We start from the raw sequence: 19,393 nt of genomic DNA on the forward strand, positions 1-19,393 counted from the left end.
GTCGAAAGGGACTTACACTTCTCATATTCCTATCAGCACAAAACTCTGCAGTCTGGCCAGCAGGCTTATGTAACAGTGATGCATCTGGCTTTCTACCCCAAATAAGAAAATAAGCCAGAGTATGCTGATACTCCTGCAATAAAACTGGGTCCCTGCTCATCTATGCCTTCATACCCTGTGTCTTTCATTCAGTGGGAACCACTGAAACCACAACATTCAATACTCCAAGTACCTGCAGTAACCATGGTAACATCTGATATTTACAACAGGAAAGAGAGTTGTTGCCATGTGGCAAATACTGCATTTTTATTGATGTCAGCTGAACTTACTATAGTTTTTCTTCTGGACTGTGAAATTTTCAGGACACTGACAATATTTTACTTTCTGTTTGTACAGTTCCCAGGACAAACTGGAGAGGGTGCAGAAATGAGCCACACAAATTATTTGAGGGCTGGAAAAATGTCATACAGTGAGAGATTTCAAGAGGTTAATCTGTTTAATTGATCAAAAAGAAGATGGAGAGGTGACTTGATTACAGCGTATAAATACCTTCATGGGGAGAAAATACTGAGTACTGAAGGACTCTTCATTGGAGAAATGCAAAACAAGAACCAATGGCTGGAAGTTAAAGCCAGATAAATTCAAACTGGAAATAAGGCACAATTTCTTAGCAGTGAGGGTGATTTAACTATTGGAACAACCTATTAAGGGCATTAGTGGATTCTCCATCCTTGATGTCTTCAAATCATGACTAGATGCCTTTCTGAAAAACCAAATACAAGTTACTGGGCTCAATACTAGGGTAAATGGGTGAAATTTTATGACCTGTGTTATACAGGATGTCATTATGGATGATCTAGTGGCCCCATCTGGTCTTAAAATCTAAGACTTTATAAACCTACAGTTCGAGAGGATTTTGATAAATTGGAGAAGGTTCAGAGAAGAGCCATGCCTTATACTGATATACTCGAAGAGCACAATCTTATGTGCCAAAGTCAGACCAGACAGCTGTAAGAGAGTGGTGGAACACAGGTATATCAGTCCTAGAATGGTGAAGACCCTTTTCCCTATGAACTGCAAAAATGGTCTCTCAGATTAATTAGATACGTGAACCCTTTAAGGACTGCTGGTGACATTTAAAAACTCCTCTTCTGGTGAGAGAGAGGGAGGAGGGATGAGAAATAAGCTGCAGCAGGGAGAAAAGGCTTCTTCTAGGTGGAAGGCTGGTCTTCTCCCCATAGTGGAAGCAATCCAGTTTACTTCTGTTTGGGGAAGGGCTGGCAACCATAAGCCAGTGTAACAAGTTGGCTTTCTGTGGAGGGGACAAGCAAATGTATATCTTTTGTATTGTGAGTTTGTTTTTGCTTAAAGGAACCACTCAGGCCTATCCTGAGGCCCACCTTGTAAATACTGAAAAATAAACCAAAGCAAATAATTAAAAACATCCAAAGTAGGACGGATTGACTCCAGGTCCACCCCCCAAACACCAGAGGGAGAAACACTGAGGGTGACGAGACGAAGGAGGTTTGCCACATTATTTAGCTTAACAAAGAGAAGGTTAAGGGGTGACTTAATCACAGTCTGTAAGTACCTATATGGGAAACAAATATTTAATAATGGGCTTGTCATACTGGGAGAGAAACTGTAGCAGTGAAAGCCAATGGATCTGGCCACTATGGAATTCTCACCAGTACAGCAGGAATCCCTAGGTGATGTATGGGGCTAATGCAGTGACTCTATGCGAACCCATCTGTAGCCCCAGATGGATGGGGTACAACCTAGGGAAAAGTGGGTGTGGATGGACAACCTCTGAACTCTGATTATTCCTGTCTGCCTAAGTGACCTCTTGGAAATGTGAGTAGTTAGACATAAGTTAGGGTGGTCCTGAGGCTGCTGTAAATGTAGATCTGGAGTCTACCTGACCCAGGTCAGGCCACAATTAGCGAACCAAACAAAGGACCATAAAGCCACCTTTGTGCCCGCACACCTATCTTCTGAGGAGCACTGCTCAGCCAGACACAAGAATAGGGGTTCCATCTGATTACATTTTCTCTCTCAGAAAAAAAGTTATCTATCCTTTAGGGCATAGGACCCATCCAAGTAACAAAGTAGCTGGGGGGACATGGAAAGGCTCCTTTGGCCACGAAGTCTTAGCTCCCTTCATGTTCTTTGCTGCAGGCACCCATAGCATCAACAAGAATGACTCTGTGGGCTAGCCAAGTTTTAGAATGAACAGCTTGATCATGTGACATCTGTGACCTTCAGTTAAAGAGACTGATCCTGCAAACTCTCCTCTCACTTCTCTTGAAGTGCTTTAGAAAGAGAAGTGGAGCTCTGTATTCACATGACATGTACAATTTGGCCCAAAGTACTAGAAAGTGACAGTTTTGTTGGCCATAAACTATTGCAAACAGTTTTATAACTAATCCCAGGCAAGAACAACATTTCCTAGACTCTGTTTTTATAGCTTTTCCCTGACTTGGCATATTGTAAGCGGATTGTTCCCTTCATTTCTTACGCGTTTTCAATCTGGCTATTTATAAAGCAATTAACTTTTAGGAATGACCTTTACACTAAATTAAAACCTGTTTGCCCTAGGTTTTGAAAAAACACATTTTCATCTTTTGAAAAAATGAATTAAATGCCTTGAAAATGTTGTGAACATAACCAAAAAGGAGATCACCATTATAATATGAAGTGTGTTGGCTGACATACAGTATATGAAAGATGGAAGGAATACAGTCCTGAGATGCAGACAGCCGATAGTCAGATGTGATAGTGTAAAGCTACTCAGGAAAATATGCCAGGATGAAAGAACATTGTTTTTATGCTTTCCTGACACAGTGAGTCTTTGCAGTAAACTATTCTTATTGATTCTTTTTACCAGAGTAAACAAACATAGCATACTTTATTTTTTCAAATCAAATACCTGCCCAAATTAGCTAAGAGTGAGATTCCTTGGCAGTTTCATTTATCCAGTTCTCCTAAGATGAGACTGACAAATTTGAAGCAATGACTTGGCATGGAGCTGCTTTTCTGACCTTACTTTTGCTGTTTTCTTGTTTCTAGTGTGGCAAGATGGCCGATTTTAGTCTGGTGGGTCCTGCGCTTTTCTTGGCGGGGAGCTAAGATGCCGCCCTTTGCCCCTGCTCTTGGGTGCCGAGGGCCCCGCCACTAGCCCGGGAAGGTGGTAGAGGAGGGAAGCGGGGGAGGGGTCTGGGTTTGCTCCTTGCTCTGAGTCCCAGCCCCTCTCAACCCCTGTGGGTTTCTTACCCTCGTCCCCCTTAGGTGGGGTTACCCTTGGTCCTTAGATGCTGGGGAGAAGGGAGTCTCCCTGTCCTGCTGGGCAGCGTCCCCCTTACTTCAATTTTCAGGTCTTCCAAATCTTTCAACACACCTCCAAGCTCCCGTCCTTTCTCCTTCCTCCTCCTCCTCTGTCTGCCTGACGGAGGGGGTTTTATTAGGTTCCTAACAGGGCCTTAATTGACTGCAGGTCCTCCAATTAACCTGCAGCCACCTTCCCTAGTCTACGGGGAACCACGCCTGAATTAGCCTTGAGCTTACATGTTTCCCCTCTAGCACTCTCCCACTGCTCCCTGGCTCTCCTGTATCACACTAGGGAAACGCACAAAGCTAAAAAAAGAAAATCTCTTTTTAACCTTTCTTTTCACATTTAGTGTAACAGTTAACCCTTGACTTTAGATATAGAAATGAATAGTAAACATAATTCAGAATTACAATCATATTGATTTAAGATACACACTATTTTTATTGATCACAACAGCAGAAACAATTAATTGAAAGAACAAAGTATTAAGTGAATTGCAACTCCGCACTGATTTCCCCATGCTGCTTTGCACTTTCAAGCTATTTCATATAAATAATCCATGCAGATACCTTGAGTGCTGTACCTTCACTGTATTTTCTTTAGTTTCTTTGGTCATCCAAAATTAATTTCTTCAAGAAAGACAACGGAGCTAAACCTTGCCTTCCATTCACCTTCAAAGAAATAGACAAACAGTCAAGCAAGCTTAGGTTTTCTCCAAAGTAAAATACATACATAAGGGCTCCAAAATGCATACTTCTATTATACATAATACAATGTCACAGCAAGTAATGGAAACATTTAATCAGGCTTAATGACTCAGTCACAATATGAAATCAGACAAGGAATATAATCAACCACAGAAGAAGCAGAATTTAATTAAACAGCAATGTTGTTATTGCATGTGCACTTCGCTGACACTAAGGACTAGTTTATACCTTCAGGCCCAGCCCTGAGCAAGAGGCAGTGCATACACATTACCCACCCCAGGAAAGGTTCCAGGACACACACTGCCATTTCTTGTTCCACAGATGGGTAAGTAAGCTATAGCAACCCTTGAAGAAGGCACAGCTTTGTTTCTGCTCACATGGCCAGCTACTCAGGCCAGCAAGTAGGAGGAGGCAGAGCCATGGATCTGTCCACTTCCTACTTCTCTCTGTGCAATCTCCCCCTTTCCCCCGATTGCTCGCAGTGGGGAATACTTGGAGAGCCATATCTGTGTTTCATGGCAGACCAGAGACAGTATTCCCCCACACGTCTCAGCTTGGCTAGGTAGGACAAGGACATAATTGTGCTCTATTTGATTGTCTCACAACACCTCTATGAGGTTATTATGGTAAATATTATCTCTGTTTTACAGATATGGAAACTGAAACACAGAGTTGAAGTGAAATACCACACAATACAGGATAAAGGGTATGCTGAGAGATTAATTAATGCCTCTGCTCCACTCCTTGTTGCTTCAGTTTAGCATAACGTGTTGTAATAGTGCACTGGGAAGAAAACCATTTGGACTCAGCAACACGGTTAGTTTGTACATCAGGGTTAATGGCTTTGGCCAGCCATGTAGCTGTCCCCACATCTCACTTAAGTATGGGCTGAAATGCGTATAAGGCGGGTTTGGAGGGGAACCGCTAGAACTGACAGAGCTGATTGGTCCAGAAAAGAGGCTAACAGGCAGATAGCAACGTACACTGGGAAGCTGGTGAGAGGCAATCATTAGGCACAAAGGATGAACTCCCTAATCTCTGTCATAAAGCTGGAGTGTATAACTCTGATCTGTGTGCAATGTGCACATATCTGACATCCCTAGATGCTTGAAAATGTTTGTGGTTAACCTATTGGGTTTCAAGGAATGACTGTCCCAGTTAATCTCTGGCAACCGTAATGGCAGGATCCAGTGAGGTACAGGGACACTAGCTGGGACAATTTAACTCACTCCAGTCCCTAGTATAAGGCTGAGAGTGACCAAAGCCAGAACCAGCAGTAAGGATTGAGACAAGGTGTTGGATTTCAACTTCCAGCATAGACTGAAGCATCCATCATCAGTGCCATAATTCTGAGTATGAAGAAGAGGCAAGAGGATGTGATTTTGGTATGAAGCCAAATCCTGATGGCTGGCTGTGTGAAGAGAGGTTATGGGTGGTCTCTGTCTCATGAGTGAAGGACCTTTATTGCAATCTACTAAGTATGGTGTATTGCATTGGACACATTTGCTGCTGGTAACAACAGCAGTGATGTTAAATGTTAACTATTCACAGTTCATAAAGTTCGGTTAATTTAATTAATAAAGTTGAGTTACACATAATCATCTGCATGGTAGCTTACCACTTCATGTCTTGTCTCTACTCCTACACAGATGCATAAAGGGGCAAAAATCTTTCACATTCCCATTTGCTGATTTTGAGTACTACCTTATCTTTCCCCTCTTGTGGATATGAAAAGAAGTGGTATTAATCATCAAATAATTTCCTTCTTTGACCTAAACTTATTCTTCATTTAAGATGAAATGTGACCGCACGCTGACATGAAAATCAAGGTCAGAGAACTGCATGCAGTCAATCAGCCAATGCTTTCATGCAGAGAGCAATATTTGAAAAGGAAAAACTGAAAAAACCTCTCTCTCTCTTAACCTGTATAAGTAGCAATATATGTTACACGTGCTTGATCCTGTTTCCTTCTGTTTGGAAGATACCAGAAGCATAAATTGTATCAGAGTAATGTAATCAGGAAGCTTAACATTAAGTTTCAGCATTCATCTCCTAAGAAAACCATTACAGTGTTTATATGGGGAAAATCCAATTTAAATAAAAATATAGAAAACGAAAAATGAAAATATAAATAATCAATGCAAGTGCTTTTTAAAGTTAACAGATGGCTCTTTTTAGAGACTGAAGGCCTCAGGTTAGAGATTGTGAGATTTCTTCCATACTCCTCATCAAAATATATCGCATCTCCCTTGATAGCCACTATTTCTGCAGACCATTCAAATCTTCTTTACCCCTAACAGAGTCACATTATTGTAAGCAAACAATACTGAAATATGAATCAGGGCTTGATGGGGAGAACATTCTGAAAAAATAAACTTTCCATTTCATGTATGAGAACATTTTAAACATTTTTTTAAACAATTATGATTTTCTTCTCTATTTCCTCAAGTCTAATTGCAGCATTGACATACAGCAACTAGTTAAAGTGATAGGATTCCTGGCAGATGTAGAATGACGTGACAAATTGTAGTCTGGCTTATTTCTCACTTTCCTGTACATGCATCTATGATCATCAAGCTAACCAAGCACTCCAAAGTTTTAATCCCAAGACAGCTTTTAAAATTGTGGTACCAGACAGGAGAGCAAAAGGTCAGATCACTAAGCCATTTTAGCCCCAAAACTGGAAGGAAACAGCCATAACCCATTAACCCTGAACTCTGCACCCCATACCGTCTCTTGATTTAAAAAGTTGCTGAGGATTTTGGATTTCCTGTTTATGCCCAATTATCCTTGCAAATCCTTTGTCTCTTCTCAAGTTCAATGCTATGGAATTTATTACGAATGACACCAGACAGCTTCCAGTATGCTGTCAATGCACTGAAATGCTTACATGTGTTTTGGAGAAGTTACACATTCTTTATTTGCTTCAAAGTACGTGAACCATTGTCTTTTGTGGGGAGAAACGTGTGTGCCTTTAAATGAGGGACATCCCCACCTACCACCATTAATGTGCAAATGATTTAAGCATATAGCTGCTATTTCAATTATCTAAATAGTATGAACTCTTGCATTTATGTATATCCCAATGTATGAGTGGGTGTCTCTCTCTCTTACTCTCTGTGACAGATTTTGATAGGTATTCAGCACTTCTGAGTGTTTGCTCTACACATCTATATATGAAACAATTTTTACATAAAGGTAATGTACACAACAACTCCCACTCTGATCTATATCTATATCTACTATCTAAGAGATAGAATAAATTAGCTAGATCCTGTGAATACTTATTCATGTAACTAGACTTGATGCAAACAGTTTAATTCCAGCCTGAGTAAGGGGTTTTCAAGATCATGCCTTTTATCAACAGAGTTTATGGTCCAATCCTTCTCATATTGAAGTTAATGGGAAAATGTCTATCAACTTCAATAGGTGTCGGACTAGTTACTTTATTCATTCATTTAAAAAAGTTCATCTCCCCATGCAGTATCTGGAATGTTCCCTGGAGCTGTTTGGAAACAAAGGGAAGTGGGGAGTTCACAATTCCACTTTTTGCCAACTTCCTGATGAAACTTAGTTTCAGTGGAATTTTTCTGACCGGCTCTGAAGCTTACAGTCTTATTAAAAAATAACAAAAGCTTGGATGAACAAACAAACAAACAAACAAACAATCAAACAGCCATTTCTTAAAACCAGCTAAAAAAAAAAGAGACCAAAATATGGGGAAAGTACTTTCTCTCAAGAGTCTTTTATATTCAATGGGATCATGAAATCATTCCTATCAAGGCTTCAGGAAAAGTGTGTGCTTTTTTGTTAGCTGTTCAGCAGCTGTGAGGAACAATCTACGACATAGTACAAAAGTCCTTTTAGAATGTGAAAGAGAGCAGCGGTGAGGGGAACTTAGCATCCAACAGCCTCAGGCCATGTGCTCTCTACCCATTTCCCATTCTCAAGGCAGAGTTAATTTCACAGCCAAACTTTTTAGCAGGATCCTGAGCACAAACAAAACATCCTTTGTACTTGGAGGGAAGGAAAGCAATACAAGCTGAATTTCTGATGCAGGGTCCTTTTCCCCCCTCCTAAATGTAAAATGCAGCCAATACAGTACTAGACACTCTCAGAGAGCTGGTTGACAGTCTCAACAAAGCAGGTAGCAAAAATGATCTGGCTTTTCAGGGTGACACACAAAGAAGAGAGCTGGGATCCTTTTAAAGAAATGAAATGGTTTCTTTGTAAAACAGAAGATGTCAAGAAGGTTCACAAGAGAGAACAATTTTAACTCTGTTTCATTTAGTTGGCTTACACTTGAGAGTTATTTCATTGTGGAGCTGCTTCACTCTGAAATTCCAAAGTACAATTCAGATGTGTCTACATTAAATTATTTTCCCATCAATGTTACAATTGGTAGAGCTCCCTCAATGGAGTAACAATAATTTAAGTGTTAGATAGAAAAGGGTGCCTGCATTTTAATCACTGGTTTGTCTAACCTTGCTCAGAGCAGGTTTTCCTATAGGAGGAAACTATCTGGCCCTCTATTGGTATTGCATTTAACTTTCTGTAATTTGGTATCTTATCAGTACTCAGTGTAGCCTTTTGTGCAATAATTTAGTGGACTTACCTTTGCCTCACAAAAAACATCCTTTCTTGGTCAAATATACCCAAACAATATCTCCTTTCCAGAAGTCAGGTTCACACCTGAGGTGAATTTTAGGATCATCTTCCAAGGACATGTAATTGTAGACTGCAACAAACTAAAATAATGTGTCATAACACCAGGACTCTTCAATGAATGGCACCTTTGTAATTAGTACCCTGTCCCACATGAACAGCCACACAAAGTCTTAGCTTTCAGAGCTCTCTCTGATGCAGGGGAAGCCAAGGGCCTAATCCAATGATCTACCCACCCTTAACATTAATCAGGGAGTGTGTGCCTCTATATATATATATATATATATATTATTCCTCCCTTTCTTACGTGGCTTGCAGGGTTACTATAGCAACCTGTATGTGACCTGCATAATCAAGATAGCTGGGAAGAGCTGTTAGTTAATGTATTTATGGGCATGAATGGGAAACTTTAAAGATTAATGGCCCAACGGATTCAGATATATTATAAATACAGCTCTAAAACACATTAGGCCAAATCCATGCTTGGTGTAACCCCACTGAAGTCAGTGCAGCTACACATCATGGATGAATTAGTCCCACTGCAGGAATATCCTATAATTAAAGTTTTGACTTAAAATATGTAAAAGGCAAACTATGCTTTGTTCTTGGAGTAATGTGCAGCAGGCAGATGCTTAAGGGTGTATGGAAAGTTGGACCGAAAAGGGCACAAATAACTCAACTATGTCATCCATCATCAGTGGCTTTATTTTGCTAGTTGCTAGTTTTGTAAATTAATAGCTAGTGTACTGTGTGTGTTTGTCCATTTTAGTCTTCTCAGAGTCTCATTTCATCCATTATAGCAGGTAGGCTATACAGAAAGGGCAGCCTAGTCAATGCAACAGCCAGCCCATGATAAATTTGTCTGCCCTAGTCTGCAGTCAATCATAGCTGGTGTAACATACCCACTTGATTTCACCAGCCACACATCAGCAAAGAATGGCTGACTGTCCAAGTGCACAGCTGCTCTTTCCTCATACTAAAAAGACGTTTGCATCACATACTAAAAATATTGTATGTGGTAGATTGTTCCACACGGCTGCGGAACAGCTAACACACACACACACTTTGGTGAAGCCAGCAAAAGAATTTGCAAAGTATAAACATTGGTGGAAATGGTGCTGGAGCAAGCTAGTGCATAGCTTAGAGCAGTGTTGCAGACAGATTACAATACACTGGTCAACCACAAAGCCAAGGAGTCAGGGTTGAACACATGGCAAATATTGTACCATAGAAACAGAATGAAGACTGGGAAGCAAAAGAAGAGGATGCTGGCTTGGTCATCACCTGGACAAACAAAGGCCACTTTCACCGATCATAAACTGAGGTGGGGGCAAAAAGTATGTGAACAGAACAAATACAAACATAACTACATGATGTAAGATTATACCAGGCTGAAGCACTTGCAGCAATGATGCATGAGTTGAAAAGATATTAGTGGGAAATCAATCGGTCTATGCAAAACAAGGAGGGACGGTAAAGGAGAATTCTACCATGACAACATAGGATATTGGCATTGGGAAGAGAAGATGGTGGAGAACAGGACAGAGTTGCATTGGTTCTGAAAGCTGAAAGCAAGCCAGGCTCTTATGACATTTAACCCAATATCTCCTTGTATGTTGAGGATGAGAGATGACGCAGGAGCCTTTTTAAAAGGCTTCCCAGACATCAACTGGGTGGCCTCTTTTGACAACATCTGCGGGTCCCCCTTCATGCCCACAGCACATGGAGCAGTGCAGTAAGCCTTGTTTCAAGAGTCTGCACTGGAGCACTAGTGAGGATTAGTAAAGTTTGGGGATTACTGGATAATAGTACAGATTACACACAGTCCCACACTGCTCTGTAGGGAGAATTATTTCACTCACATTGGCTCTGGCACTCAGTAATCCATAGACCCCACTGTGTATCCTCCCCTTATGCCCTTTAGCATGGATTAGTGATGCCTAGATGCTATAATGATGGGAGAATGAAAAAGCAGGCAGTCACAATATTCTAAGATGACTACAGTTCTAAACCAAACAATTGGAACAAAGGGCTTGAAGGAATATTAGGTGGCACAGAGGGTAAGAGCATTAGCATTAGAGATGAGATTAATAAGTAAACATGAATTTGTTGTCTCACTTTATCCACATTACCAAACCAGCAGCCAGGTCAGTATGATAGTCCTTTCTTACTCACACGCTGGGCTAGTGGGGATGCTGCAGGTCAGCACTGAGGTGCATTGTCAGAACTATGCTGTCAAGGATCATGGGCCTTGAATTTGGTCCTCAGACTGCAGCCACCATCCGTCAGCATACTTGTACCAGCAGGAGTGTGGGCTAGTGGACCCTAGCTCACCAGAGGGACTGCCTATGAAGCTCCTGATTGGAAGAGATATCCATCTTCTCTGGTTGGCTCATTTTAAGCCAGAAAGAAGGCACAGGAAGTTGTCTCAGAAACTAGGGGAATCCCTGGCTGGCTGCTACATTGGACCTGTCCCATCCTGTTCCAAATATCTACTTATATGCCCCCACCCATGGCAACAGACGTTGACTCCAATCTTTGGCTTGACTTCTGACTCCATCTCTGACCCTTGGCTTGACTCTTGACTCTGGTTCTGCTACATTTGCCTCTTGGACCAGATTCTGTGCTCCACTTAGGACTAAATCAAGAATTGCCTCTTCTCTTGTGGGTTCCAGGACTAGCTGCTCTAAGAAACAGTTATATATGGTGTCAAGAAACTTTATCTCTGCATCCTGTCCTGAGGTGACATGTACCCAGTCAATATGGGGATAGTTGAAATGCCCCATTATTATTGACTTGTCTATTTTTGTAGCCTCTTTAATCTCTGGAGCACTTCACGATCACCATCACTATGCTGGTCAGGTGGTTGGTACTGTATCCCTACTGCTATATTCTGATTATTCAAGCATGGAATTTCTATCCATACAGATTCTATGGTACAGTTTGGTTCATTTAAGATTAGTACTATATATAGTTGTTCTAGATATATATATTGTACACCTTTGAAAGCTTCGAGCTTCACCATCTTTGAAAGCTTCAAATACTAAACCAAAAATGGTAAGCAGCTAAAATATTGTGAGTGACTTTAATGCTAATGGGTATAAAGGACTGATAGCACAGGCGAGAGGCAAGCAGAGTGCAAAATTTCTGCCTATGTTATGGATTGGGACATAGGTAGTCAGACCTAGTGATCATAGTTTGGTTGAAACTATAGTAAAGAACAGAATTATGAGACACATAGATGAACACAGTTTGTTGGGGAAGAGTCAACATGGCTTTTGTAAATGGAAATCGTGCCTCTCCAATCTTTCAGAATTCTTTGAGGGGGTCAAACACACATGTGGACAAAGGGGATCCAGTGGATACAGTGTACTTGGACTTTCAGAAGGCCTTTGACAAGGTCCCTCATCAAAGGCTCTTCAACAAAGTAGGCAGTCATGGGATAAGAGGGAAGGTCCTCCTACACCTGGCCTGGCGCGGGCTGGGGTCCCACCAATCTGCCCGGCCCAGCACAGTCGGGGCCAGTGTCACACTGGCATGACACGGCTGGGACCACGGTCCCTCTGGCCCGTGGGGCTAGGGTCCCGCCAGCCCACCCGACCCACCGCGTCAGGGGTTGGTGTCCCACACTATTAGGACCAAGAAAGGGACCTTGTAAAGGATATTCATGCCTTAATCATGCTGAACTCTGTAAAACTTGCCCTTATGCCTCAATATCATGTCATGCATTCATAAAAAGTCATAATTCATTATATAGTCTTTTAAGCTAACACACCTCTCATGATTATCTTATATTTATGTGAAGCCCTGAAGATAGCCCTTAAGCAAGAGGAAAGCTTATGCAAGCTACCTGCTTTGACAAAGTATGTTGAATTTGAGTTACCCTGCATGCTGTGTACTGCGTTCACACAACAGCACACTCACACTTTGCCTCCATTTTCATTCTGGGATGTATATAATGCAGAATCATTCAGGGAATGGAGGAAAATCTGAGCAAGGTAAGCTGCTTATTGTCTTAAATCGTGTCATGTGAAGGATTCACAACAAAACCCCCTCCCAACCACAGATTTCAACATCTAGGAATTAAAGGCAAGACATTCTTGGGAAGGGGCTCTGACTTCTCAGTTTACTGCCCTCGTGATTTGGGTGAACCTGAGATTTTGGATGTTTGGGGTATGTGTTTCTGTAGCCTTGAGGTGGAACACCAACAACAAACACGCACTAGCAAAATTTGGATTCAGGTCCAAATCCGGATCCAAACTCTGCAACCTACTAACACCCTAACCACAAGGCCAGCCTGAATCTCCTCTCTGCACAAAATGTACTATGGTTTTACTTACATTCTTCCTCAGTGAGATAGAAATCTATTGTGCATCTTTTACTTACAGTGTCTCCCAAAATACTTAAACTTTTAGTTCCTTATATTTCTAACTCATGCGACCTTGAACATTAATGGTTTTAATTCCTCTAACTGTGCTTTCCCATAGCTGAATACCTTTGTACAGATCCTTACTAATAAACCCTTTCTAGGATATAGTGAATTCAATCTGCTCACAGTCACTGATCCAAGATACCCCTTAACGCCACACTACAGATCATCTACTCCTTATTGGTCAATACCAGAGCTGAACCAGTCTTACTTTTAAGCCAGTCGGATAATTTTACCCCCCAAAGTTTGGAGGGACAAGAAGCAGATACCCACAATCCCAGTTTTCCTCATCATTAAATTAACTCCAGCACAGACATGCCAAACCCACGAAAAAAATGCAGAAATTGGGCTTGTTTTTGGTTTAATTGGCTTGTGAGTTGCTTGTTAGCTAGTTTTGGGATTGTAGCTTATTGCTTCTTTTTTTTTATCAGCTTCTGGCAAGCAGGGACATGGGGGGGGGCAAGCAGGGCAAGGGGGAAGTGGGGACAAGGCGGGGAGAGAGTGAGGGTTGCACAGCGGGCCCACCACAGTCCCAGACTGCATGCTGGGGGGAATCTAGTCACATAGAGTGTTGGGGTTCTGAGGGATTGGATGGTTTTGGCCTTGTTTTCAAATGGGGTTAGCTTGATTTTTGGCTTATTGTGAAAGTCTGGGTGCTTATTTACCGCGTGAAAGTTGGCAACTGTGCTCCAGCAGCACCTCCATCTACAGTTACATTATGAATTTCCTTTTCTAAGACAATGAAACTCTAACGTGTGCATGCAAGGTACATATTAATGAACAGCCATCATGTGTTTCACCAAAAAGGCAGCAGAAAAAAGCTTTTCATTTCTGTAGAACTACTTTGATGTACAGTGTATTACTGATAACTCACAGGTTCTTTGGTATTACAAGTGCCTACTGATTAGAACACAAACATGCATAAGTTGTAAACAGGTGTTTGTCATGAGGACAGTAAAATGTATTCAGTCAAAAATGACCAGAGGATAAGACTTTCCATTGATAACACAGATGCAGTTTCTGCTACCTCATGGGAGCTGGCACCAGGCTTTTGGTCTTCGGGGTAATCACTAAAGGCAAATGATGAAGCTTCCTTTTTTGTTAAAGGACAACTAAATCGAACATTCATCTTCTCAGAAACCAAACCAGAAGAACCAACAGTCTGAACGCTGATTTGAAACGGCACAGAAAGATCCAGATTTTCTAAAATAGTCTGAAATGAGAGGAGATCTCCATTTTAAAATGAGTTGAAGTCACACATTAGAGCAATACTACTATTCACATAGAACTTTATGTAACACATATTAGGCCAATTTTCTACTGGTACAAATGGGCACAAGCTCCTTTGATTTCAATGGAGTTTTGCCTGTTTACATCGCAAAGAATTTGGCCCAGTGTGTGTGCGCATGTGCCTGTGTAAAATAAGGAGTACATCAATGGGGACAGGGTGAAATGGTATAAAGGTTTTATCAGCATAAGTTTGGGATGTTCACATTACTCATGAGTGTGAAAACCACTCGTGAGTAATGCAGGTCATCCCAAGAAAGCCTTTGCACCATCCCCACCCCCCTGTTCACATATTCTGTATATGTCACATCTTACATAAGAAAACATTTTACACGATTTAGAAAGATTTTAAACTATCTTCTTCTCATCTTCCCCTTTTGTGGGGAGGGCAAAGCACCTATTGGCTACCTGGGTGCATATGTGGGCCCCTTGAACTCAGCTGTAAAGGGCTCAGAGGGAGTCATAAAACCCTTTAAAAGAGCACTAAAAAAGCTTTTCCATTCATAAAAATGTCACTGTTGTCAAGTCTGTGATCTCAGTCCCTTCCAGGGCTAGAAACAATACAGGGTCACACAGGGAAGCTGGGAATCTCCCCTTTTCCAGAGGTAGAGAGAAACAAAATTCTGGACTTCAAGCTTGATATTTTTATGTCTAGAATATCCATTGCTGGTCCAGGCCCATCTTGCCCATCCTAGGCCTCGGGTAGGGATAATTTGCATGTGTGAGGCAGGAGAATGCCACATGTTGGGGAAGGGGCAGGAGAAAAATATTTCTCTAGTAGGTTTTTTTTTTTTTAATTTTATTTTGTTTTGTTTTTAATGGCAGCTGTTTGAAGTTGCTCAGTGGTCTGGAATGTTGAAATAAGTCCTCAGAGTAGAGTGCAGGCAAGGCAGTCAAAGGTGCACAATAAATTAATTTCTCCTATGTCTCTGCAATTTAGCACATCTTTCCTCTACCTAATGCATATTACCTACACATATGTGGTATATACACAAACAGGAAGACCGAGAAAAACTAATCCACATAATCAGTTCTGTTAAAAGAATCTCCAATTGATTGACTACACTTGGAGTTCATTACAAAACATGTTTAAAAGACCAAATAACCAAACGTTGCCAATTTATTGTCTAAAGACAAAGCAGTACAGTACAGAAAGGAAAGCATTAATACCATGCTAATCCTTCTGAGAAGCTTTTTTCTCACAGCATGTAGTTCATCTTACATAGAAGGTGTGCTTCAAAATATGTCCCTCAAACCACTTATATTTATAGCACAGTTGCTTATAAGTTTGAAAGCAATTTATACATCACTTAAGGTCCAACCCATGAGTTTGTACCAGTTCCTTAACTTGTTCTGTTCCTTTCCTTATCTCTGTTTTGGATATTACACTTGAAACCAGTTGCCCCTGAAGGTACATATACTAGGACACAGAACAGATGTATCTTGCCTTTGACAGACTTTATATTTGCTAATGCCAAAAGCTACACTGAGCTTTGCAAAGTATATATATCTCTTGATGCATGTGAACAAAGTGAACAGAGTTGTGGGAAAGATATATCATTCAGTTAACATAACTGACTACATGCTGGGCATAATACAATATTAATATGGTATGCCCTACAGCTAGCATATATCTTTTGGCTAACGGTCACTTAAGAAAAAGCATACTATTTAATTTTTAAAGGCAATGTGTTCACCACAACACACAAGGATACTAAATACACAGTAAGCACATATTTATTTATAAATTTCATACTGAGTCAAAGACAACTAAGATGTCTGGAAAGAGAGAGATGTGTATGAAAAGCATGGCTGAATGTTCCATGATATTACATGAAACAAATTACTTGAGTCACATGTTCAGTTAATCTCTGTTGCCTAACATGATAGCGCTGGTCTCTGTATACTTTCAGTAATAACTGGAAATGATACTACGAAATTGCTGCCAACAGTTGACTCGGAATGAGATTTGGCATTAAAGCCCAACGATCGACGCTGAGAAGACTAACCAGGAATCGTGCTGGGTGGAAGGAAGCCGACTCGTTCTCACCTGGGATTATGAAAAGCATCTGATGGCAAATTTTCAAGAGGTGATAGGAGAGAAGCACACAAACCCCAGGTGGAATTAATGTGTGCTTGATGATGCGCATCATCTATGATGTCCTAGGAACTGACCTTATGATGTCTCGCAACTCATAAGCAACCCAGTAGACTGGGTAGAACAAGCAACCATATCCTCAAAAGAATTTCAGGCAAATGATTTAGGAGATATATATGTAATACCAGGTACAATGATCTTGTTTCAGGTTCCTGCTCTTCACTCTAACACAAAATCCAGTGATTATTTCTATTGGTTATATTGCTGCAAAAGGATGATGCTAAGCAGCACTACCTTCAAAAATTACCCTGTAATCAAGGAAATAGTATCCCCTCCCCCATCACTGCATGGCCTATGAAATTATTCAGCTCAATGGTTTCTCCAAATTAAATACTGATAACAAATAATATCTTTCTACAGAAAACTCTGCTTACCTTCGTGCATGCTGAACTCATAACAGATTTACGAAATTCCCCATCTGTATATATCTGCAGTGTAATATAAAGTTCAGTTAAAGGTTAACGAGAAAATAAATAGCTTGTTTAAATTACCTAATTTAGGTTGTGGAGGCTATTTGGAAATTTACCTACTGTAGCTATGAATTTTTAGGTGCTTATTCAATAGTGATTTACATTTTACTACATTTCATTTAGGGTGATTTGATTAAGTGGGATTAAGAGGCACATACCCTTGTGCTGGTTTTCTGCCAATGATTTCACAGGAGCTCTATGACGCTGGCAATGTGGAGAGTGTTCTCATGGGTAACTGCCATTGACACTAGTTTGTGAAAGAGTAACTTGTGTGCCAAAAAACTCCAGCCTTTAAACATATTGGGCCAGATCCTAAAGCATTTGCACCATTTTTACTCCGGGCCAGATTTTAATGAAGTTAGGCACTTAACCTTCTTAGGCAATTTTGAAAATGCTAGGCACCTATCTGCATCTTTAGTCACCTAAATACCTTTGCAAATCTGATCCTCAGTTCCTATTCAAGCAAACACCAACTGAAACCAGTGGCTAAGGGCTTGTTTATAATGCCCTGTAGTTCAGATTATGAGGCAGTGAATTGCGGTGCACACTAGCTGTGCACAAACTGCCCGATGTAGTTTCTGCTGGTGCGAATTCAAAAGTTCCTAGTTCGCGTTAACAGAGTCCTGTTTGAAAGAGTACTACATTAAGGAGAACTAGGTACATTTTAGTTCACTCCAGCAGTGTACGCAAACATCCGTTAGAGCGCAGAGAATTTGCTGCACTCTGCAATTCACACCTCCATAGGCTGCACTGCAGCGCAGGGTAGACGTAGCCTAAGTAAGGACCACAAACCAGGTTCTGCCACACTTATGCATCACAAGCAGTAATTGATTTCAATGGGACTATTCAAAGGGTAAGGGACTATTCAGCAGAAGATGGCGCTGAGCAAGGGTTTCAGGGTTTGGAGCATTGCTTTGCACTTGCCAGAGTTCCCACAGGAGTACCACAGTGCAAAGACCTTACACAAAAAATCCTGTTGCTTTTTTTTCAAAATTTCCAAAGTCTAATACATACACAATAGTAAAGTGGGAAATGTAAATAGCATTCCAAAACTACTGCCCTAAAGTTATGACACATGTAAGGTACAATTTAAGGCAGTTTCAAGTAAAGCGCACACACACATATAAAAATATATACCTGTGTCTGCCATAAGCCTGCAAACTATACACTTTGAAGACTGCACCTGCTCCTAGTGAAATCAAGAGGAGTTTTACCATTGTCTTTAATAAGACATGTTCAAGTCCTTGGTTAGGAGATTGCAATCACATGCCTTTAAAAATTCATCAGCAAGCTCAGCCTATATATACACATGAATTCAGGTGCAGGCATGAATAAAAGAAATGTGTGATAACTTATTGCTCTCACAGAAACGACAATAAGGGAGATGGGAAGGCAGGGACAGCATCTCTTTAAAAATTGATTAGCATATAACTGACTGTAGGAGAATTATTAATATTATACCATTTTGACAACAGCAAATGGGAACAAAATATACCATACGTCCACAGGTCTTAAATGCATTAGTCATTGGTACAACTGGGATGTTATATATTATACAATCCCAAATTGACAATGGAATAGGGTTTCCAAAAGTCACTTCAAAGGGGAGCTGTTCATAGCTTTTTAAAGAAAAAGGATACACATTTATACCAATTAGAATAATTGGATAATAGTTAATTGAGTTTATTCTTGCCAGGTTACAGTTGAACATCTTTTTTTTTCAAATGATGGCAAATATAATGAAATATTCTTATAATATAATGAAATTATATTCACCCCTTATTCTGGACATGTAACTCACATTAATTTTACATGCTCTTATTGAGGTAGCATGTTATATTGCAGAACATCATATGTTATTGACAACCAATGTCTTGTATATCCTGGCAACCATGGCAAATGAAATATTTTTCTTATTGCATTAGCATATTTTATATTTCTGATTAGAGCCATTTGCACCCTAGAATTATGAAGGGGAAAACTATTTGCTATCTTTCTTCTCCTGAAATGAGTTGGAGAGAGAGGCAAAACGTATCATACAAGTGGCAATTCAGCATCCAGGGAAAACCAAAGAACTGGAGCGTGGAGACTGAAGTACCCTGTTCCCCTGAGAAGTATCTGCCGTCCAGGTCTGGAGAAGCCTGCACTGTACTGCTGACCTGCTCTGCAGAGATATAAAGGATTTCTATCTTCAGGGCTATCAATCTGGCACCTTGTACAAGAATTAAATTCACTTAACAACAAAGTAAAATCAATTTCCCTCATTATTATGGGCCAAATTATGATGCTTTTACTCATGTTGAGTAGTCCTTCACTTCTCAAATAGCCCTATTCAAAGGACGATCCAGT

At 40.6% G+C, this 19,393-nt stretch overlaps 1 protein-coding gene across 2 annotated transcripts in view; it reads right to left on the reverse strand.

The window, feature by feature from the left end:
• The window catches only part of LOC141986786 (uncharacterized), a 76,803-nt gene that overhangs the window by 18,723 nt on the left and 38,687 nt on the right, over positions 1-19,393 (reverse strand). For both annotated transcript variants that reach the window (XM_074951709.1, XM_074951708.1), the window contains exons 8-10: positions 16,949-17,002; positions 14,157-14,342; positions 3,898-3,999 (exon numbers count right to left, since the gene is read on the reverse strand). In XM_074951709.1, coding sequence (XP_074807810.1) covers positions 3,928-3,999; positions 14,157-14,342; positions 16,949-17,002 — 312 coding nt within the window. In that variant the 3' untranslated portion in view covers positions 3,898-3,927. The remainder of the gene's footprint in view (positions 1-3,897; positions 4,000-14,156; positions 14,343-16,948; positions 17,003-19,393) is intronic.

This window comes from Natator depressus, chromosome 4 (assembly GCF_965152275.1).
Source record: "Natator depressus isolate rNatDep1 chromosome 4, rNatDep2.hap1, whole genome shotgun sequence".
In the NCBI taxonomy this organism is placed as follows: Eukaryota; Metazoa; Chordata; order Testudines; family Cheloniidae; genus Natator; species Natator depressus.